This window comes from Pseudoliparis swirei, chromosome 12 (genome assembly GCF_029220125.1).
Source record: "Pseudoliparis swirei isolate HS2019 ecotype Mariana Trench chromosome 12, NWPU_hadal_v1, whole genome shotgun sequence".
Classification (NCBI taxonomy): domain Eukaryota; kingdom Metazoa; phylum Chordata; class Actinopteri; order Perciformes; family Liparidae; genus Pseudoliparis; species Pseudoliparis swirei.
Window position 1 is genome coordinate 9,257,110 of NC_079399.1, and position 24,590 is coordinate 9,281,699.

The window sequence follows — 24,590 nt, forward strand, 5'->3', positions numbered from 1 at the left end:
TGATTGTATCTAAAAAAAAATACTTAACCTGGTCAAGAAATTGTTGCCACCTAACTCTCTGTAAAACATCAAATTAACCTCATCATTGAGCTATAGGTGCTGGTAGGTGGATTTTATTACCATTTGACAGAGCCAATCGAGCCCTTTCTTTGTGTTTCAAGTCTTTATGCAAAGCTAATTGGCTGCTAAATGGAGCCATATTTATCAATCTCATCAAGAAAGTAAATAAAAATGTATCCCAAAATGTCAAATTATTCAACAACATGAAAAGACCAACAAGATTGAAGGAAACAATGCTACCAGGTTTTATATTTCAGTTTTTTTCCTCTTTGCATTATGGCTAATAATCTCTTCAGTGTGGTTCAAATTCAGTGTCATCCTGGTTCTGGATTTCATCAGGATTTTGTTGTGCTTGGGATGAATATATTGTGGCAGCTTTTGATGTTTCGCATGACCTCCGGTTGACGTTAATCTTGAACCACAATCCCTCCCCAAGTTCCTTGCCTTATCATGGAAGTATTCAGTCAGAATTCCCCATTTAAATTATTTCTTTCAAACACATCAACGGTAAATAATCTTAAATGTGTATAATCTCTTTCTAAGTCGTTTAATCAGCATTACTTCATCCTCTGCCATGTTGCCAATGTCCATGTTGTAAGACAGAGTGCCCAGGGTCCTCCTCTTTCCACTGTTGTGAAGTCTTGGGATGTTTGCTCGGCCTGGATTTAGGGAGATGTCACTTCAGCAGCAGCTTCAACACAAGAATGCACACATTTAGATTTCAGGCTGATTTCACTCTTGATTCTGGAATTGACAATACAAGTCTTTCTGATATCTCTCTCCTTTGTGTCAGCATGACAACATATCAGGAAAAAGGAAGATATTGCACTCTGTTTGGCTAAACTCAACTCCTAAAAATGCAGAGAAACAGAAATATAGGAACTGTGTTATCCTTTGATGTATGAACAATGCTACTTTGCACTTTTATTCTGTACATATCTTGTACATAATCTTATATAACTTTGATGCTAAATGAGATGAGTAGAATGTGATATTGGGTGCTGCCAGCCTGTGTAGTGAGCTGGCCTGGGAGACATCCAGCTGGATTGACATACTGCTGTTGTTGTCAGGCAGAGCAACCAGGACAGCCACCCTGGATACCACCTGAACCAACATGTGAATCCACCCAGATCTCTCCCTGTTGCAACCCACCGTCAGATGAATGTAGATGAATGACCACTATGGTCTCTTAACAGAGGTAGACTTTTTGTTGGCTCTATATCTCCTGTGCACAATGTTTTGTAATGGAATGGATATGACTTTGACAGCATGTGAATGTATCACCGGCGTTATGATGTGATTGTGAAGATGATCGTGTATCCTACAAAAGAGCGGTCATCTGTATAGTTTGAATAAGAACCGATTAGCATGTTAACAAGGTCACAAAGTGTGTGCGGTGATACCGTGATCCCTCGCAGATCCTCTTACCCTTCATGTCTTTTTTAGACCAGCTTATACTTACTTATGAGAGGAGTCAATGATCCTGAAATGGAGACATGTGAGAGTGTGACAAAGCAAAAAGTCATTTATTTTATTTTAGGATTTTGTGCTGTAAATTAAGCAGTACATTTGATCTTTTGTATGTCTTGTGAGTTTTGTCGGAAGTTAAACTAGGCTTGTGCCGAATGGCGTTTAGATTTAGTATTAGGACAAGTTTGAATGAAGTATTTGATTTCTTGATTTATCTTAACACAACCAGTTTTTCATGTCTATTTTTTCGATTTGTCCTTGTGATATAAAGAATTACAAATGCATAACAAAGCACCCTTTAACTTGCATTATTTTGTTTTATTTAATTACTCTGTATTCAAGAATAAATCAAAGTCAAAGTCAAAGTCAGTTTTATTTGTCAATTTTTCATATGTGCAAACATACAGAAGATTGAAATTACGTTTCTCTTCTGTCCAACATAAAGTGAATTGAATTGTGCAACATAAAGTGAATTGTGCAACATAAAGTGCATAGACAACATAAAGTGCATAGACAACATACATAAAGTGCATAGACAACATAAAGTGCAAAAATAGTAAAAGAACATGTAAACATATAGACAACATAAATGGAACTAGCAGCATTCAGACATGTGAGTCTGAAAGAGGATGGAGTGGGAGGATGGGGAGAGAGTTCAGCTTCCTGACAGCCTGGTGGATGAAGCTGTTGGACAGCTGGCGGTGTGAGCCCGGCTCCAGTACCTCTCCCCAGAGGGCAGGAGGCTGAAGAGACCGTGTGAGGGGTGCAGGGTCACTCACAATCGGTGGGCTTTTGCGGGTGAGTGTTGTGTTGTATATGTCCTGCAGGGATGGGAATATAAATAATAAATCACAAGATTGAAAACAACTTTGCAGATTTCTATGTGTCTCCATGTGACTTTACCAAGAACACCGAAGACAAAAGAAGAATACTTCCTCCATGCTCTAGGTGTCAGCATATATTTTTAGCCATTTGCTCTCACTTAGGCAACAGGTCTGTGAGCTTTACTTATCTATTCTACGTTGGCGTGACTGATGAAATATTTTCTGAAACAAGTTGTATTTTATATAACTCCACTGCAAACCTGCTTAGTCTGCAGCAATCACGTCAACACTGTTTTGATGTACAAAGCAACATGTTGGGAAACTTTATGCATCAACATTTCTCTCGTGACAGATAAACCGTGTTTCTTTTCTTCGTGTCTCACTTTTATTGTGAGGTTTGTGGTTTTTCACGCTACATCTGGAGATTGATAAGCGCTTTTGTGCTGAATCACCTTCTCTCAGTCCAGGTGGGTTGATCTGTCTGCCAGACAGTTAACTCCAGTGTTGCTAGTTGGCTGTACGTAAGTCACGCTTAAGGTTAAGACACGTAGATCTGACCCAGTTATAGATGTAAGCTGCTTTGGAAACAAGCCTAAATCAGTGGGAGCCAGTCAGGGTTACAGTTGTGCCACTCTGGATTGAACAGGAGCTCAAGGTTTAGCTTTACAGTGAAAATGAGTGGACATATACTGGGCGCTCCAAACACTGAGGGTTTGACCACTAGTTAGAAACATTACAAACATCCCTGTGGTTGCCTTTTGTGCAGGAAAACACACTTGTTAGTCTGGGCTTTTATCATCAGGTTTCCAGGAAAGGAGTCAGGAGTCAGAGACAGATAGACACAATGTATCACTCTCAAGCACTCTCTCCAGGTGTCACTCACACACACACACACACACACACACACACACACACACACACACACACACACACACACACACACACACACACACACACACACACACACAGAGGTCCATTGTGTATTTGTTTCAGTGACTTCTCCTCAGGAAGCTCTTGTTACCGTCTCTTACTACAAACAACAAAGAACTGAATGTCTTTGCTTCCAATGAGATGGATGAGAACGAGTATGTGACAAATCCCCAAGGTCTGTTAAACATTTAGAAGCTGTGTGTGTATGTCCATAAGTAGATATGTGTATGTTCATGGAGTGTATGACTTCCTGGGGGAGTTACCAGTCTCATGTCTCTTAGATTCTGATGTTACAGTATTACACATGCATCAAATGAGAGCAATAAAGCTGCACCAGCTGCAGGCCACAGAAACACAAACATTGTGCCAATGTGTCAGTGAGCACTTTGTTAATGGTAGTTTAGTCGCAAATGTAACCAAGTATCGAGTAAATACCTCAGTGAAGTGTCCTCAAGCAAGACACCAAATCCCAACTGCTCTTCTCCTTTGACCTCTTTATGATACTTCTCTCATGGTTCATATAATATGTGAGTTTAAATCAACAGTTTCAGAGACAGAGTAGTTCATCAGAGGCTAAATGATAACTGGGCGTTTTATTTACAGAGTGTTGTAGACTATTCATATACATATAACAGGACAAGAATGGCATTGCTGATGATGAATTAAGGTGAATTCATTACTACTTATTTCGCTGATAAAGTACAGTTATCTATGAATACATTTCCTTATAAAAGAACAATGGACCCCTCATTAGAACTGGACTGAAGTGGAAGTGGTCTGTAAAAGTAACTTTGTTTGGACTCTCATCAATGTGTTTGTTATAACAATAAATACAATTACAGTTTTAAAAAGGGAGCTCAATTATGAACTGATACCGTTAATCTATATCTTGCCTCACATTGTTACAAAGTTAGAGATTTGGTTCACACTCAGCTCGTTTTCAACCATAGCAGGCCGCTGTTTTCAGTGAAAAAGCTCTGAGAAACCCAGTCGACACTATACCTTGCCAGCACCAAACAGATCTGGTGAACATAGTGGAGCATTTAGGAGCTATAGAGCAAGAGATGATTTATCTCAGGAGTTGGTAGAGACCAGAAACAGAGCTACAATTTTGCGAATATAGGACAAAAATACAACTCCAATTGAATGATTTAGCTGCTCTGCAAATGCTAAATATGAGAATAAGCATTTATTTGCTAACAAGTTTGGCATAGCAACCTAAAAGGAAAGGATACGTCAATGTTGTGTTCATAACTTGTTTCTGCTGCCACCAAGTGGCAAAAAACGTTATTGCAGGTTGAATTACCATCAGTAGGAGATTTCATAATGAGTTATTCTACTCAAATTAATAATAGGAATTAAAATTCAAGTAGAGATACCTGTTATTACTCATATCAAAAGAAATTTAGTTTTCCTTCAACAATATTACAATAGCGTTAATATGTTTTGTGTATTTCAATAACTGCATATACTGTTTCTCTCTTTATCCACACATACAAATAAACACACACATAATAAAGCACAATTCCTATTTTAGCCTGGTGGATTTGTCTGTTGGTGTGTGTGTGTGTGTGTGTGTGTGTGTGTGTGTGTGTGTGTGTGTGCTAGGTAATGCAGCACATTTCCCTCCCTTTAACTGGCTCAGTGGATTCGCTTAGCCTTTTTTAAATTGTCTACCTTGAGCTCATTAAAACACCTCTCGTGTTCTATTTGTTTTTCTTCTGTCCCCTTTGTGTTGTCACCACAAACACACATAAATGCAAAAAAACCACACATATTTGCAGATCCACATATACAACCTAAAGGTATAACATACTTACCAATGCTATTAGCTACTGTAAATTGTGATTAGGTGTGCATTGTGTTCTTGCTGTTCTTGGCTGAGAGGAAGTAGCAGCTTTGTGGATGTGTGACATTACCTGGCAGCTTGTTACCAAACACAAGGAAGTGCGTATTCCTGGACACATCCAATCTATTTTAGGTCTGCTGAGCAGAATTGATGAGGTGTGACTGAAATTACCATGTTGTATATGTTAGGACGCCTTTAACAAGTCTTTGACAAAGCTTTTTTATGTCCTCTTTGAATTAAAGGCCTTAAACATACTAAAAACGTTGTCCACAGATGTTTAAAAGACACACAACTCTTCAGCCCAATAATTGTTCAGATATAAACTGTTCAGTAAAGCTACAGTAGAGCGTCTCAAAGGAACCTCTTTGAGAGTTGGCCTGTGAATATAAATAAAGCTTTAATCTCTGTTCTCGGCTAACACGTTTTGACAGTCCCGCGGGTTTGTGCAGGAGAACCCGTGACCTCTGAATCTCATCAGATAGTTGTTGAGTCATGGTTAATCTCAGCCGGCTCCTTCCGTTTGCTGAGTAACCTCGACAGACTGAACGCTCCAAAAGATCTCTTTTCGGGGTAAATATTGATGGACTATAAATACAAAGTCTGGTGTACAAAGTTATGTAACCTACCAAGATCTCATTGTGGTTTTCAGTTTTTGTTTGGTAATGGTATAACTGTAAAATTAAGAGACTTTGGACTATTTATGTGTTACTTTTGTTTAATTCAATCTGCACTCACAGATTTCTTTTGGGCCACTTATTCTATAGATGGAGGCTTCAAATAAGCCTAGTTGGCTTTTTGTCTCTTCCTGCACTGTGATATTCATTTATCTCTGTTGTGATTTTTATTTTGTTTTATTGTTTGAATTGTGCAAAATAAATAAATAAATAAGGACACACTGTCATATGCTTTGATCCAGCTGATACATCCAGCAGTTTCAAACCAACATTGTCATGTATTTGGAGTTAGTTCTGATGACACAATGAATGTGAGGCCAATATTCACAAAATGCATAGTTGGTATAGCTGTTTAAGGCTCCAATTTGTTCACCAGCTAGCTAACGTTGTGGCGTAAATAAAACTCATACACAGGAACTTTAGAACTGCACCGTCGTAAAGCATAATGGCACAATTATTAAGTTACAAACACTGTTGTAGTGTAAACTGAGTGTAAACTGAAACGAATATCTGTGTTCATGTGAGGCATCAAAGGCAAGTTGGATTAACCCAGCTGTGTCCCACAATGACTGTGTGACTCTGTCAGACCGGACCTGCTGTCTCAATGATTAGAACATCTGACGTGGAAGTGATTGATACTGTGTGACCCTTAACAACACAGACACAGTACATCATGACATACTGCAGTTGCTAAGCAGAGCTGGATTAACCCACTAGATGAGCTTGAGATGTGAGGCTCTTACACTTAAATTGTTTTTTGTATTTACAACAACTATAATTTAGCCTGTGGGCATCCATAGCATAACACTTAATGACACTATAGTAAAACACAGTATGAAGTAAAGTTATAATTGCTGACATATACTGCACATTGATACACACTTATTTCTGCATGTAACTACATTTTAGTGTTACTTTATTTGATGTTTTTGAGGTGCGTATTAATGCTAAATACAAGGTTAAATATTTGGTTAATTAAAAAAAAAAAAAAAGTACATACATTATATCAATAAATAAGACACACTTAAAAAGCTAGAGTCTTTTTTGATTGGCTGGTTTGGTATTCATGGGTGATTTGGAACATGGTTCAGCTATATGATATATAGCTTATTTAGAAGATAACTCTTCTGTCTAACGCAGTTTGAAGGATGTCAGTTTGTCATCCCAGATCTAAGGGTTTTAATAATATGAGTTTCTAATTTGTATAAAACGCTCATTGAAAGGCAAAGGCAATGTAACAGTTTAGGTCCACACCTTCCTAGTTGTTCTCATCCTGTCTGCCTGTTTCACTAACTGTCATGTCATTCCAGATCCTGCTTCCCATCTCGTTAGTCCAACTCCCTTCACCTGTTCTCTCACCTGCCTCTGATCACTCCCTCGTCAATCCCTCATTCCCTTCACCTGGTCCTCATGCCCATCTCACCTGTTGCCCATTCCCTCATTAGTCCCTGTGTACTTAGGTCCCCTCACTTGCACTTGTCCTCTGCCAGATTGTCTTGTGTTTTCCAGCCCAAGCGTGTTACATATTGTGTCAATATATTTCTTGGTGTTCTGTTCCTGATTATTTTCTGAGTAAAGATCATTATTTGCTGTTCTATCTCCTGAGTCGTGCTATTGGGTTCATACTAATCTCCCTGTGACAGGCAATCATGAAGAGGATGGATTAGGGACATGCATATTAGTAACCAGGACGACTGGACTGTAAATAACCACTGTAGAAATACTGTGGGATCACACGTCCAAGAAAGAGGCCTCACATGGACAGTTGACCCACTGATGACCTCAGAGGTCAAAGGTCACTGACCTGACGGATGACAGGTGATGGACACATTTGACAGTAACAGTCATGGCTTGTGTCAGCTGGTGCACCAAACCAAACTAGCAATGAATTATGAACACTACTGAACAAGGACCGTGTTGAACACACATACACACAATTAACAGTTTAATGACAAGCATTGTTTTGATGACAGACTTTGACACACCTTATGACTAACAACACGCTCAACCTTTTCTGGCCAGAGGATATCTCAATTTCTCAAAAACAGAGTGTGTGTTTATTTTTTTTCCTTCTTGTAAGTTCTTACACATCTAACAATCCACATTCCCCGCTGACTTTACTGTATAATGTGGACATTGAAAATTTAGATTTAAGAACCCTTGAATCAGGTGAGTGGTCTTAACGGGAGCTAAACTGGGGCTATTTTAAGAGGTCAGCCCACCAGCATAATGTGCTATTTGTTTCCACTGAAATGTAAGAGAGAGAGAGAGAGAGAGATTTAATTTTTAGTGAAAAACATCAATCTTCTGTTCCTACACAAACAGAATATTGATGTTCTTTCACTAAAATACAATCTCTACTCTAAGTGAGAAAAAAACTGAGTAGCTCTAAGACATTACTGTAATAAATGGGTTTTTACTTTCTTTAACAAACTGTCGTTGTCTATAGTTCATAGAAACCCTCAACCTTTAAAAAAAGGCCTCCTGATCTCACTTTCAAGCTTTAGTTACTTTACATATTGCGAGTGAACATTTGGATAGTTAAAGATGAACCTGCCTCAGGGAAAGTTCCTAAAATTAGCTCCATCTTGAACATTATATTATTATACCGTTGACATGTTTATGCATTAGTATTAATAATAAAATCATATTGACTGTAATGATATAGCATTGACAGGCAACATTCAGCTACAATTAAGTGCATTTATTGTTTAAGTATTTTTCTGCTGAAAATGCACATGTTTTTGCTTTAGGATCATTTTTACTTTGCTGTATTGCTACTTCTAGCCTTCTGGAGGATCTGAGTACTTCTTATACCACGGAAAAGCTCAGAATATTTAATTAAAACCAAAACTGATTGATCTAATTATACAATTTGACTCTCCGCTGTCAAACAACTTCATGAATGCGGAGCTCCTTGCTTTCATTGGCCAGAGATGAGACGTATGACCCCCTTCCTCCTTCTTCCATGGCAACTTCAAGGGACGGGGGGCTATGGGAGGAGCGACGGTTGAAGGTCCAGGTGGTCGAGCCTGCGTAAAAACGCATCAAACAGACGCAACGCACTTACGAAATTGTGAACGTCATGAAAAAAAACTTGATCCCTGTAGCTTTTGGCACTCCTAGGAATAAATAAGCTGTTTTCAGAGAAAACCTCCTGGATTTCTCTGCTGGAGATACAACAAAAAGAGCGGAAAGCGCTTCAGTGGTGCGTCGCTGCGATCTCTCTAGAAAACGGACACCACGGGACGAACCAGTTCAGGTTGAACTTAAAACTGTTGGTCAAAGAAGTCAACCTGAAAACAAGATCAAGACGGCTCCGCGACCAGTGGAGATATGTTCAAGAAAAGCAAGAGTAAAGTGCTGGTGGATTACGCGTCAGAGGAAGACGACATGTCCTGGCACTATCATCACTCCTACAAGGTAAAGAGACACATCACCACTAACAATGACAGCCAATTATGTTCGGGTTCTTTCCATAAGCAACAGGGTTAAAATGGCAAAATGATATTGTATAAATATACTAGAATGTAATATTACACTTGCTCAGCGTGTGGTTTCACTTGTTTCAAGAGTTTTTTTCTCGAAGTGTTAGAATATAAACATGAGGTTCAAGGGCTTAACAGTAAAGCTCAAACAGATACAAAGAAATACAAAAACTATTACAGGTAAATGAATAATACATCGATTTTAAACTAGTTATACATGTTGAGAAACAAACCTGCTATTCAACAATGTTTTTTGTCCTTGTGAAGCTGCCAAACTTCCAAAAAAGTGGCTAAATACACCTCATGCTGTTACATTGAGACTGTGGAGCAGAGGTGGAGGAGGACAAGTGCTCAACTCCTGTTGTGACAACTGAAGAAAAAAGAAGCAGAGAAGTCAACTTCTTCATGGAATATTACAGGAATATAATTGTGATACAACAGTAGAATGAAAGGGTATGGGATACAGATGTGGATCAGGAGATATGAACATTAAAGTGAAAAAAAAGCTTTACCCCCCACCCCTCCACACACACACAAATAGCTAGCTGACATGTTTATTTTTCTACTTCTTGCAGTAAAAATAATGTGCCATCATGAATCAATGCCACTAGGATTGTGACACTTTAATTAGTAAAGTTTCATATTAATAAACTACAGAGAAGTTAGATTAAAGAGCAACGTAAGACACAGAAAAGAAAATAATTTTAAAAGTTAATTGTAAAACCTTGTGAACTTGTAATTCACCCTTTTAGATTTAATCCACTGCCTACCTTCTTTAGTGCTGTACTGGATGTCTAAATGTGTTATTTGGCAATTGGGAAGATCGGCCAACACCAACAGCATTTTTCATCCATTATTGTGATAATGTTGATATCTGTGAGCCTTGGCGGAGTTTTATTGGCTGCTCTTAACTTTCACCCTGGGAACCAACACATGTGGCCTCACACCCAAAGAGCTGATTTGAGTTCAGTTGGGGACACCAGAAGCACTTTAGATGATAGGAGCTGATCTGAGATCAGAGCAGCAACTTCTCCTCACAATTCCTGGGAAAGTCATCAAGGAGGTCTCTTTGAGTCACCATGGTGATAAAGTACAACCCAGGGTCAGGGGTCAGGTCATAAAATGTCGTAAACACAGTGAAGAGCCAGATTCAGCCCAGCAGTGATATAGGATGAAGCAAGGATAACGAGTTATGATAACACAGGGAAGCAGAGAAGGCAAGATTAATTATCTGGAGCCTCTTTGCGTCACAATCACATTGCATCAATATTATTACCTCTTTTAAAGTCTTTATGAGTCAACATAAACATGCTAAATTAATACATATACTTTAAAGCTACACAAAGGGAAAAGTAAAAGGAAAGGCAGGGTTTAAATTAGGCAAATAAATGCTCATTACAATTTCCCCAAATGCCAGTTGACATTTTCATTTTGTTTGTTTTGTCTGAACAACAATTAAAAACCCAAATTCATGATCTAAGAACACATAGAAAAGCAGCAGATCACAATTGAAAAGTGGAACCACTGTTTTTGTTTGGCGATTATTGATTGTAAAAATGGTCGCCAATTCATTATGCGACTGATTAACTAATTATTTCAGCTCAAAAAGTTTAAAGCATATTTTATTAATAATAATAATAATAATAATGTATTTGATTTGTAACACACTTTTCATTCAAAAGAATCTCAGAGTGCCACTTTAGAAATCAGATTGACCCACTAGTCTGACTTTTAACTTGTTTTAATATTGTAAAAAGTACAAGATCACAATGTTATGTTTTCTTAGTCATTACAAGTTCTTTATGTTGCACTTATTTATTCTCTGTTATCTTTTTATTTATTTATTTAAAGAGAGTAGATGGCCTCCATGTCTGGCCGCTCAAATAAGTTAAAACTGTATATCAGACAAACAGGCAGACAGATAAAGACAAGTATTATGGGATAATACATCCATAGACACACAGAGGAAAAGAGGGAGAGCAGAAAGGGGGAAATTAATATCCATCCCCCCTCCACAGTGCTCTAGGGCGACTACAGTACAGGCCCTGTGCCGCAGCTTGCTTTCACTCTCTATTGAAGTTCAGCAAGGCAGCTGTGAGCTTGCAGGAGGTACGTGTGTGCCTGTTTGTCTATGGCTTAAAGCAGTAACACACTCGAATACTTCAATCACACCACTCTAATACCACGGCTGGGGCCTGCTTTGTAAAGTGGGATCATGAGAGTACAGATCATGTCTGAAAACGTCAGACGCCTCGCATATGAATCATAGGCCTAAGTGGAGAGGAAAAGAAAGATAAAGCTGAATGGATCAGGTGTTGAAGGAGTAAGAGTTAACGTCATGGAACTCAAATGTGATTTTTGATTTAGTTATAACCAAATCATGCAAAAAATACCTTTTTACGTTTAATGCAATGGCTCATTTTACAAATCTAATGATTCTTCTTGAAAAGGTTTATACCAGAAGGTTAATGCTCCTTAATCTCTATAAACATATTGTTGACTCATATGCTAGCTGTTCCTCCTGTTTCCAGTCTGTATGCTAAACTAAGCTAAAAGCCTGTCTGTGTAATTTATTATTTAGTGCGCAAGGTATAAGTGATAGCAATATTCTCATCTAACGCTTATTATGAAAGTGAATCGGCATTCTGTCCAACTATTATTTCAGCACACTTGGTCAAAGTAATACATTTTCTGATTCGCTATTCTTGGAGAATGTAGTGTGCAATGGCTCTTTGGAAACTACTGCATCTTTATTGCCTCGTAATCTGGCTGCTCAAAAGACAACACTGTGGCAACATGTACACACTGGCACACAAACTCAGTCAAAGAAGGAAAAAGAGGCAGACAGAGAAAGAATGGCCCCCTAAGGTGCGAAAGCAGAACTCTTGCTGTCTGTTTAGAAACTTTTTTATCCCTGAAATACGACTCTCTCCCTCTGAATCTCCCCCTCTGTTCCAAGTTGTTAACGCTTTTAGGCCCCTAACAGTAGTTTGCAATCAATGTGTGTGAGTGTGTCTTTGATCAGCTCAGGTGGCGGAGACCCAGCAGACTTTGCTCAGACATGTCCAACCACCATTTCTCCTCCCCTCTTTCTCTTTCTCTCGCTCCCTTTCTGAGATGTTAGAACTTCTTAAAGCTTTGATCAAGAATCCCGGCTCCACATCGGTAATCTCAGGCTCAACTGCACGTCTGATGACTTCTTGCTGCCCTCTTCTTATGATTTTATGTTTTCTAAATCTTTTGGACCAAGACCAAGTCAAGTCATGCATCTTTACAGACAAAGCACAAGTCAATGACAACTGTAAACATCTGTGTAAAATGTATTTCTAAGATTAAAGTAATTCTTGATACATTTTGCATTACCGTATTCATGACACGATCGTGGACATATAAATCAAGAATATTTTAGATTTATAGGTGATTTCAGGTGAGGCATGTTATCCATCATCAGTATACGAACGACAGGAGTTTAAAAAAAACTTTATTTCCTTTTAGCCCTGTGCACAGAATTAATTGTTCTAAATTTCAGAGTAGTATTCACAGTCTGTCAAGAGATATTTATGTGACTACGTGCCAACATTGTTCACTTTATGTTATGATAACTTTCTGTTTGTTTAGGGATTCTGTTATAGCCAACTTTATGACTTGAATGTTTTGCTTTCCAGTGTTAAGTCTTTGGGGAGAAAAGTCTCCGTAATAAATTAGATCCTACCTTATTGTCATCATAGATATGTACAACAAAATTGTCTGCGGTGACTTTCTGAAGAATGAAGAAGAAAAAATTGAGGCAGTTGTAATAAATGTATATATATATTTTAAAAAAATATATAATTTTAAATTTTTTTTTAATGCAGGTTAATTAGAGTGGATATTGTAAATATATTGTACAAGTCAAGTCTTACAGCAGTTAAGTCCAAGTCAAGTGAATTCAGTCCAACTCTGGCTTAAAGCTCCATAAAATCCAAAACAAAGTAACAATGTTCTTCACATAAAATGATAAAAACAATACAAATACAAAAATAGTTTTCAAATAAAGGATATATGAAAAATGACAAAAAACCTGGAGACTGAAGCACAATGGAACCAAAATAGTTCCACTTATATACCCAAATCATGTACTGTTGAGCCAATAGGTCTTGGATTTATTTTTTCTCTCTTTTGTTTGAATCTGCCCTCTGACTTCAGTGGCTTCCCCTCATCCTGCCAGCCTTCATCCCTCCATCTCGCCTTCCAAATGCAGCATGTTTATGTTACACCTCAGAGAACGATTAGCCTCAGTTTTACAGGAAACCCTACACACACGTCGCAGGCACACACACACATCTCTGCCACACACATGCCCTCCACAAAGTGTGGGTAGTGTGTGTGTTTGTGTTTAGGGGGGGGGGGGGGGTGCTATTTGTACTAACTCACTGCTGGTGTGCGCGTGTGTTTGTGTGTGTGTGTGTGTGTGTGTGTGTGTAATCTAGGACAAAGACATAGAAGGAGAGGAAGAGGAGGAGGAAGCTGTCACTGCAGTATCCAAGGTAAACAGCACAACTCCACAGCTATTTTGGACATAACACAGACACAAACAAACTATTTGCTTCCAAATTCACTTCAGTTACCGCTTAAAGATATGCACTTGTCCAACATGCTCTTATCTTCTCACACATTGAGTGCACACACACCTGTACAAGGTTGTGTAACCCTAAAATAATCGGTCTTTTGTCAACAAAAACATCCATATTCTTTGAAAGGCTTCCCCCCTCATACTTGACAAAACTGTTGTTTAAGTCCATTTATTTTTGTTGTTGTGTTGAATTACTTATTAACAAGAAATGTATGAACACGTCTCAAAACAAGAATTATTCTTTGTGGAGAAACTCAGTTTTACTAATTTGTCTTTTGCATCGACAAATCAATTCGTCGATAAAATCGTATGTGACCGCCGACTAAGAATGTCTTTGGTCAAGCCCTAATCCTTTGATTAACTTAATACCCCACATGCACTCATGTGCACCGGCAGTTTCTTCTCGTCAGCTGACCACAGAATATGTTTCGGTGCAGCTGAGGTAAATCAGGGGTGTCAGAGCACTCCTGCGTCTATCTGTAAACAGGCCAGCTTTCAGCTGTCAACCCCTGCTTTATCCTTAACCTTATCACTGGGAAATAATGTTGTTTGTTGTTATGGAGCATGTTTGTGTACTTGTACTATTTTCCTTATCCTAAAACCAACAGTTTGGATGAGTGGAGTGAGGTAACCGTAGTTTAAATTTAAGACTTTAGGTCTTACATTGTATTCTTGACTGTAATTTTTGTATCAGTAATAACAATAGTATACTCACTAAGTTAAATGCTGATATCTGAAAACACTGCACTGCTTCAGACGGGGAAAGTCAATGTCAAATGCTTTTGAATGACATTTTACGAATATACCACAACGTATCTCAAATTATAAAAGGTTACCAATGTTTAACTGAATGATCAAATAACATTGGTTTTCATGATTATATTATCACTCTGAAACACACATTCCTTGATATACATGTAGATAGAAGTAAAAACTACAAAGGATTGACAGTCAAGTGAAATGAAAGCATCATTTGGCTCTTGTGGCATTTATGTTACATAGTGCTTGATGATGCTGCAGTGACAAAGTCGATTGCTCTTGATTGGACAACGCTAAACATGTTTGCTGGAAACCAATTTACACATTAGAAAGTGTGAATTAGGCCAACGGTCATAGTGAGTTTGATAGAAAAAAAAATCTTTGAATTATAAATAATGATTTCATGATGCAGGTTTGACAACTGGCCTTTTTGTGTGCTAGCAACTTTATCTGCATTTGTGCCCTCTCCAAACAATGTGTGTGTGAGAGACACGTCTCTTGATCTGTGAACTGACAACAAGTCTCGGAGGTGTGGTCCTGTCTGAACAATGTATTGTCTCTGAACTCTGCCTTCCCTTCATGTATGCATAGCTACTGTAGGGGACTTAGTTCACGGGACATATTTAACGGCTTGTCGTGTTTGTGAGGACAGGGGCTGCTGGGCTGGAGAAGGGAAGGAAACGCAGCATTCAATCGAGGAGCCGGGCTCTTTGGACGGGAACAATCACTGTGGAAGAAAAACAAGGCTGAAAATAGCCTCAGACCGCTCTGATAACGTGGAAGGCTACAATTCTTCCACCGTGGGCTGTTTTATGCTCATATTAGGACACACAAAGTAGACATGGCGTCAATGGAATTGAAGGTTACCTTCAACTGTTAAAGGCTTATTCCATTGACATTCTACAGGGCTGTTTAATCACTTTTCAACATAAAACTAAGCAAGCCGTAATTGCAAAACATTCATTATTTACCCCTAAATAACATATATTTGTTCAGCAGATGTTTTTTTAGTTGGTGACAGGAGAAAGATGTTGAACAACAAAAGCTGTGGACGGATCAAAACTAGGAATGGATGAAAAAAATCAAAACAGTATAGTATCGCGATATATTGCAATACACGAATGCCAAGTATCCATCTTTTATTCTATGACCTATTCATATTGTAATTCAGAACGTCTGGATTAATCGATTAGCTGGGGTCGTATAAATAACGATTTCATACCCATATCAATTGCTTAAAGATACGATATCTGCGATGCCCTAATTCCTGCAGAGACCACAGACTGTAGCTACATGTTGTTGGTGTTTGTGGTGAAATCACGTAACACTTGAACTTTACAGATTTGATCATGTTCGTCTTTAAATGTCAAAAGATGCAGCATTGCCTTATTCAATGTTTTTACACAGAGCCACAAATGCATCCATGTTTAAGCACTATTGTAAAACTTAGACATCCGGGACTTACGGTTAATTGTGGTTCATAAAAAAAAAACACACATTTAAATAAACAGGATAGCAATATATTTACCAACCATATACTCTATTTAGTAGCCAATAAATGTAAATAAGACAAAGTCATTGCAGGAGAAAAACAATGACTCGATTGCTGCCTCTAAATAAATAAAATAGAAATGCTTTTTAATCATTCAGTTTCCATCTCTGGTGTATGGATGGAGGAATTTGGTTCAATAAGAGCTCTATTGTTCTGTCAGGCGTGGAGCAGTAGGTAAATCTCCCCCACACAGCGAGCCTCTATGAGCTGCTGGGTTTATCTACTTTTTGGCCGAAGAGATTACTGGGCACTGAGCTGCTTTGGATCTAGAGGCCTGGAGGTTAATGTTGAAGAGAATGGTGAATAGGCAGGTCTCTGTATGTGCACACATGCATGCATACACATACACAGCTCGACTTTAGCTACAGTTCATGCACACACACATATACACACATATACGTTCAATCTGTTTTGTCATCTCTGGTTTCTTTTACTGCAAAGCTCGAACTACAGCGAATCTGATCCATGGTTCACACTTGATGGCACACAGGAAACAAGAAGCAGAGCGAGGAGAGAGACAGGAACAGGAGAGACCATGTTAAAATAGCCGAGAAGAATCAGTTTTTTAATATTTTCCGATGATAAAAAACTGACAGCGTCCTTGCACTCGGCATGTTAATGATGAGGAGAAGTGAAATGAGGAGGACCTGATTTTCCGTTTATCAGCAACAGTGCCTGCCTCCTTATGAGATACCACAGTGAGCAGACTGATTACACATCCATAAAGTGTCCTTTTGAATATGAGAAGATATCACAATTGGGATGATGAATAATCTTGTGTGTGCATGAGCTGGAGAACGTGTGTAGCCTGTAGTAGAACAAGCAGATCTGTTTAGGTTCATGTTATCTCAGTTATTTCAGACAGCATGAAGCTTGGTCTCAGACCTGGTATTGTACGTGTTCCTGCTTAGTCGTTTGCTTGTTGTAGCTGCTGTTACACCCTCAGCAGAGATGTGTGTTTTATTAGCGCGCATACAGCGATTTTAATTGATCACCTCTTCAGTAAGTATAGAAGCAAGAGAAGCAGTGTAGGGCTCGCCATGGTTGGAGGCATTCATCAAAAGGTGTTGTGAAAACTGAGAATGTTTTGACAACGGCAATGCTAAGGCAGGCACGGATATGAGTAGGAGTAAACGTTATGGCCTTGACAGTTGACATTGGGAATTCTTCCTCGGCACGAAGAGAAACAGAGCCAAAAGTTGCTTCCATAATCGCTGAGGAGGGCGATATCTGTACTGGGTGGAAAGCAGCGAGGGCAGGGAGGAATCCTGATGTGACGGAGGAGATCGGGGGAGTTTCAGAGAAGGTGGAGGGTGTTTCACCGGAATGTGCTGCACGTTATTGCCAAGTAAATGCCATTTTTTTTAAATATTCTACTTTTGTGATACTTATTAACCTCTGTTAACTTGAGACGACATGTCTAGATGACTTAGGTTTGACAGAAAGCACATATTATTAATTCAGAGCCAATGAAAACCATTGCAGAATTTTTTTTATATGCACATTCATCAATCTGAGCATAAAGCTGCTTTTCTAAATTCCTGTGAAGCATAAATCACTCATAAATACGGATTAGAGATAACAAGCTCACATGCAACAGATGCTGGTCATCATTTCAGCTCTGCGATTCTAAATCAAATGCTCTCTTGTCTGTTGATTTCTGTCAGGAGGCCAAGGTGAAGAAGATCATGTCCAAGAAAGAGAGGAGGGAGAAGAAGATGTTCTCCTCTAAAGATGACGAGCACTTCTTGTTGACCGGAGTAAAGCTGACTGACCGCAGAGGGTGAGGTTACACACACAATAACTTTGTCATTACTCATCCAACTCACTCCAAGGAAGACATGTTATCTTTGCCACAAAGTTATTAAGTCAACCTATTGAAATAAAGAGAGAGGCCAGCATGTCATTTTAAAAGCCTCGATTGCAAAATCACCCCAACCCCCCAAACAGGTGTACAAATCTCACCTGAGTGTAAGATTTCTTTTAAACCACAACATTGATGTCTCATTAGACAAGAGCCACGGGAACCCCAGGGAATCCGTGTGACATGGTCATGGTGTCACCAAGGCCATACAGACACGTTGCTAAAAAGGGTGAAACAACATTGGAAAATACCTGAGGTAATCGTTCTAACTTTGCTGACCGAACAACAGACTCTGGCCGAACAATTCCACAATACGCTGTTTTCAGACAAGAATTTAGCTTGTCATTTACCCGCCAACACGGCGCGGGTCAGTCTCCAGTCCTAGGCGGACCAAATGATGTCAAACAAGTCTGAAGAAGCTAATTCCCACTGTCATAAGGACGATCAGCTGGAACAAGTCTGAAGAAACATTCCGACCACGACGACGCGAGTGGGAAGCTTATGTCGGGGTGAAGATTGGTCATAGAGTGTTTATAAAGTTGTTTGTTTGGTTTTAAGTTTAACTAGATTATTTTCCATATAATTGTGTATTTTCCACAGTCCTGTTCAACTGTTGTGCTTGTTGCTGATGTAATAGTGTTGCTCCACGCTGCCGCAAACTTTGTTATGTTTAAATCCACCAACTAGAGTAAACTTGGTAAATTGTACTTTATTAGGTTCGACACATTAATAATTAATAATACCAATAATGCAATTTTCATCCTTGCTAATAACATAACTCCTGCCAGATCCCAACAGTTTGTTATGGTAGCTGCACCAGCTCGAAAACAACATTACGTTGATAAAAGATTCCTCATAAGAGGAAGAGGCTGACATTTTGGAAATCATTTATATTAGTTTGTCATAAACAACACAATAGTTCCATTTATACAAAACATAATACTAAAATATAAGGTAGGACAAGGTAGGATTATGTAATACCACCCATATAAATACATACAGCCATTTCCTTGGTCTTACACATCACTAGAGGGGGGAAAGATGTCAATCAAATACTGTATGCAGCAAAACATTTCACAAACTTCCGAGTCATGTCCAACCACTTGAATTTGTTGGAATGTAAGACACCGCTTCATTGGCCAGCTGTTATTAACGTTGAGACCCTTTCAGGAAGTGGAACATGTATGAGGAGGAAACCCTGAATTGATCTCTGTGACAAACAACCGGGAATTCCTAGAATGCCTTTCTGTGTGGGGAAAGTTCCTGTCTCCAGTGTAAAGATGTCTCGTACCCCAACCGCTTTTAAGTTTGTGTTTCTCTTCCTCTCTTTGTTTTCTCTTTAGGCCTCCCAAGAAAATCAAGGACGATGAGGAAAAAAAGGACAAGGCAGAGAAGGGCCACTGTTTTTGGGAGAGTGTTACCATGACAATGAGGCAGATCTCCCCCACCAAAAAACTGGAGAAAATGGAGGGCTGGGAGCCTCCACACCTGGACAACTCAACTGAGACTGTGACCGACGAAGCCCCGGAGGACAAGAGCCAGAAAGGGCCCCCGCCAGGGTCGTTCCCCGACACTGCCGGCCTCCCTTTGGAACTGGCCTCCTGGGCTGGCCAGGGTCTTGAGGAGGACTCTTCCCGCTATGCGAATCTGTCGGACTCCAAGAATTCAACAGCTGCCATCAGGTGGACAGCCCGCGCCAAAGTCAAGTTGTCTGGCATCAGCAGGATGAGCAGAGGGATCGTGTCAGAAAGCGCTTGGGAGGGGTTTAAATAGGAGCCATTTCACCTTTGATACCCTCTCTCCTCACCTCAATAAAGTGGATGAAGACCTGAACCAAAATCTGCTCGTCTGTTGTAAAGCCCTGAACATAACACTTAGTGTAGAAGTCCTCAACATGCAAGTTTTATCAATGGGCTTTTGACATAAATTGTAAATTACAACAAATAAAAGCCTTAAACTACTGTACCATTTGAACTGTGATATCCACTGGCCTGGCATTTAGATATTTTGATTTGCCAATAAATGAGAAGAGAGATTTTCATATAAATATTAAGGCTGCAGGTGTTTGATAATTCATGAAGAATAAACAAACCTCCTGAAGACTTGTTGGTTTTCAGGCTCGTTGACAATACAGAACTAAGTGAAGAATGTGAGTCTGGAGCTCTGATATACACATCGATGATGGGCTTAAAATGTGTGCAATGATGAAACAGATTATGAAATCATTTGGGTCTGGAATGTTAGTGTGTGTGTTTGCAAGTGTGTGTGTGTAAAAGAGAGGTTGATGGACTTGCATGCACATTTGTTTTTTTTCGCAAATCACAGTTGGCGTGCTAAAGAGATTTTAAGTTCTGTTGTGTTGGGAGCATGTGAGGGATTCAAATCAAAGCAACCCTTGCATTGTCATAGTTTGATACATGTTTAAATCTGATGCTGAATAATTTTGTATAACATTTGTAATGCTGACAAGATGAAAACCAAACTCTGTGTATACTTGTAAAACACAAAGAAGAGACTTCATGCAGCTGTGCCTTGTATCAAAACAATGACATCATGTATGTACCATTCTCTGTGCACAAAACAATGCCTATGCATATGTCGACCCAGCATGCACTTGTGCGACTCAAACTGGTTTCCAGTTACACTCCCTGGATGCTGTTAGCTTCACCAACAGTACCAGTTATTAAACAAGTGTTTGGGGGCTACATTATGAAACATCCTTTATTGCTGTTTGCATATCTGTATTTTGTATAGGCTTGAGACAATGAAGAGTCATTTTGTTTCTAAGTGATTCTTTTCCTTTTAGGTGAATAGGAGACGTCGTGCCACTGGTCTTTGCGTCTCTTTTCATATTTGTCTTTGTTTTAATCTGTTTACTGAATTAGTGTGATGCTGAGGTCTGCTTCATTGTAGCCAGAAGTGTACACAGATATGGGTGTGCTTCCAAGGATGCATGTATCCTGTATTCATGCATTAAACAGCTGCATTACATTCTCTGAAGCAGAATAAAGATCTTTTCCGACTGCGGCTCGACTCTATTTATAAAAATTATTTATTCCATAGGGAAAATTGGCACAACATTGACGGCATACAATTTAAATTTTTTTTATTTTAGTGTGAGGGACTTTGATCAAGTTATGAAACTGATGCCATATGACCTTCATAAATAAACTAGACCATCAGTGAAAAGATAAAGCCATAACCAAGAGTTTAGAAGTATGGTCAGTACGTTTTTAAAAGAACCCAAGAACAAGGTCTCTAGATTTGGAATTTAAAAAATAAAATATGCTTTCTGTACATTTTATTTCCAAACATGAAGGTCTAATTAAATTATATTGAGTCTAAAATTAACGCAATCATAGCTTAGCAGCCATAAATCCTATTACCTAGGACGGTGATGGTCATGACAATTGTGAATATTTTGCCTAGGAGTATATATGTATACGGGGATAGATGTATATGTATACATATCCTAAGTGAATTATCACTTAGTATTGTCACAGAGGATTGTCACCTGGAGGATAATATGTATCTAAATATATATCCCATATTATATGCACACTCTTAGGTAATTAATAAAACCTTGGAAGAGGCATTTTTCTTCTTCATGTTTCTCGAAGTGGAGGTGAAGAGCTCAGCGATCGGCAGTAGCATCTCTTCCTCTGGCTAGGAGGAGAGCTTTGCCTCGCTTTCTAAAGGGGAAATGGATTATTGGAAACTAACACTTTTGTCCACAGGGATGCCCACAATTAACACAGGTTGGAAGTCCTTTAAAGGCTCATTGTAACAACATGTGTCAATCATGACTTTCCATGGCTAGGGAATGTTGGAGAGAATAGTGTATCAATAGCACATAAAATTATAATTGAAACAGTTTCATATAAATGTAATCTACTTCTTGATTTACTTTACTGATACAGTGGAAAAATCTGAATTGGTCTTGTAAATAATATTACGTTATTATGAAAATTATCGTTCTGTAAAAAAACACTTTGCCTCAATTTCCAAACATTTCACTTTGCGGATAGATATCACAATCTTTTTCTTCTTCCTCTCCATTGAGCTACCTTTAGAAAGGTTGAAACTGGCGCAGTATAAAACTAGAACGGGCACTCGGTAGAGCGCATACCTTCGCTGCAGCCACTTTTTTGGTACTTGGCATGAGAGTGTGGGGAACTGTAAATTGATGTAACTTGATACCGGATATTGTGGTAAACATTACAAAAGAATAATGTATGAACATCAGCCTGGTTGATTTAGAAAGAAAACCATGTAGTGGTACTTGATACAATTTGGACTGTATGTAATGCCGTCATTATGACATGTCGTATATAACAAGATTGGGCATTGAATTATGAACATTTTGGCATTAGTTGCATGTCAATTGGATACAAATTTACCGCGCTATGGTAAAAAGAAGATGTTGACCTTTTTATGACCTTGACATTGACCTTTGACCCGATCAATCCCAAAATCTACTCAAATGGTCCCCGGATAATAACCAATCATCCCACCAAATTTCATGCGATTCGGTTTAATACTTTTTGAGTTATGCGAATAATTCAATTCAATTCAATTCAGTTTATTTTTATAGCCCAATTTCACAAATTACAAATTTGTCTCGGAGTGCTTTACAATCTGTACACATAGACATCCCTGCCCCAAAACCTCACATGGGATCAGGAAAAACTCCCAAATAACCCTTCAGGGGGAAAAGAAGGGAAGAAACCTTCAGGAGAGCAACAGAGGAGGATCCCTCTCCAGGATGGACAGATGCAATAGATGTAATGTGTACAGAAGGACATATTTAGAGTTAAAATACATTCAATGAATATGACAGAGTGTATGAATAGTTCATAGTAGGCATATTCCACGATGGAGACCTCCACGATCCATCAGGCAGATGGAGGTAGAGAGGAGGAGTGGGCGGAGTCTCAACAGTGGGCGGAGTCTCAACAGGGCAGTGGCGTAGTTGGTAGCAGGAATTCCACGACCCAGACCTCGATGATCCATCAGCAGATAGGATCTATGCCGTCTCATAGGGTCCGATGACCCCATGAGACGTGAAGTCAAAAGGACTCCGGGGAGAAAGCAGAGTTAGTAACGTGTGATGGAGAGATGAAAATGCATCCATAAGGAGAGAAAAAAGAGGAGATAGGTGCTCAGTGCATCCTAAAACGTCCCCCGGCAGCTATAAGCCTATAGCAGCATCTCCAGGGGCTGGACCAGGTGAACCTGATTCAGCCCTAACTATAAGCTCTGTCAAAGAGGAAAGTCTTAAGTCTACTCTTAAATGAGGTGACTGTGTCTGCCTCCCGGACTGAAATTGGAAGCTGGTTCCATAAAAGAGGAGCTTGATAACACACAAACACGCATACAAATAAATAAATAAATACACAGCGATCAAAACATCACCTTCCGCAGAATGCGAAGGTAATAAACAATGAATAATCAATATTACTTTACAATAAAACTAAATATATATACACTACCGTTCAAAAGTTTGGGGTCACTTAGAAATGTCTTTATTTTTCAAAGAAAAGCACTGTTTTTCAATAAAGATAACATTAATCAAAAATACACACTATACATTGTTAATGTGGTAAATGACTATTCTAGGTGGAAACATCTGGTTTCTAATGAAATATCTCCATAGGTGTATAGAGGCCCATTTCCATCAACTATCACTCCAGTGTTCTAATGGTACATTGTGTTTGCTAATCGCCTTAGAAGACTAATATCTGATTTGAAAACCCGTGCAATTATGTTAGCACAGCTGAAAACAGTTATGCTGGCCTTCCTTTGAGCTTGAAGTTTGAAGAACAAAATTAATACTTCAAATATTAATCATTATTTCTAACCTTGTCAATGTATTGACTATATTTTCTATTCAATTTTCAATTCATTTGATAAATAAAAGTGAGTTTTCATGGAAGACACAAAATTGTCTGGATGACCCCAAACTTTTGAACGGTAGTGTATATATATATATATGTATATGTGTAATCACTCATCTCAATTTACTGCTCGGTCTTCGTTCCAACCCTCACCAACTTTTTACACATACAGTACTGGTGTACACGTATACAGTACTGATGTACATGTATACAGCACTGGTGTACACATACATCCAGGCTCTCTTTCTCTCTCACGCTGTTTGTGTGTGCTCATCTCTCCCAGCATCTCTCTCAATATCTCATTTCTCTCCTAATTCGCCCTCCGAGCTCTCATTTCCTGTCACGCACACACTCTCTCAAATCCTTCCCCCTCTCTATATTTTCATCTCACCGATTCTCTATCCTTAGACGCTCCACAAAGACACCTTTTATTCACTCATGTTCCCCCTGTTCCATACCTGTAAAACAGCACCAGATGCACCTTTATTAGGAGCTGAGCGGCGGGTCACCAGGTAGTTAAGTACGTGACACACACACACACCAGCGTCAGAAATACACAAGGGCAAAACTGCACCTAAGAAATATAAATGTTGCCCCTGATATCACGAGGA

At 39.0% G+C, this 24,590-nt stretch overlaps 1 protein-coding gene across 1 annotated transcript; it reads left to right on the forward strand.

Moving 5' to 3' along the window:
- The first annotated feature begins 8,758 nt into the window (after positions 1–8,758).
- si:ch211-225h24.2 (uncharacterized protein LOC564539 homolog) lies at positions 8,759–21,109 on the forward strand. The gene is made up of 4 exons (XM_056428838.1): positions 8,759–9,230; positions 13,765–13,821; positions 17,886–18,001; positions 19,426–21,109. The coding sequence occupies exons 1-4, from the start codon at positions 9,144–9,146 to the stop codon at positions 19,853–19,855; spliced, it is 690 nt and encodes a 229-aa protein (XP_056284813.1). The 5' UTR covers positions 8,759–9,143; the 3' UTR covers positions 19,856–21,109.
- Positions 21,110–24,590: the final 3,481 nt, after the last annotated feature.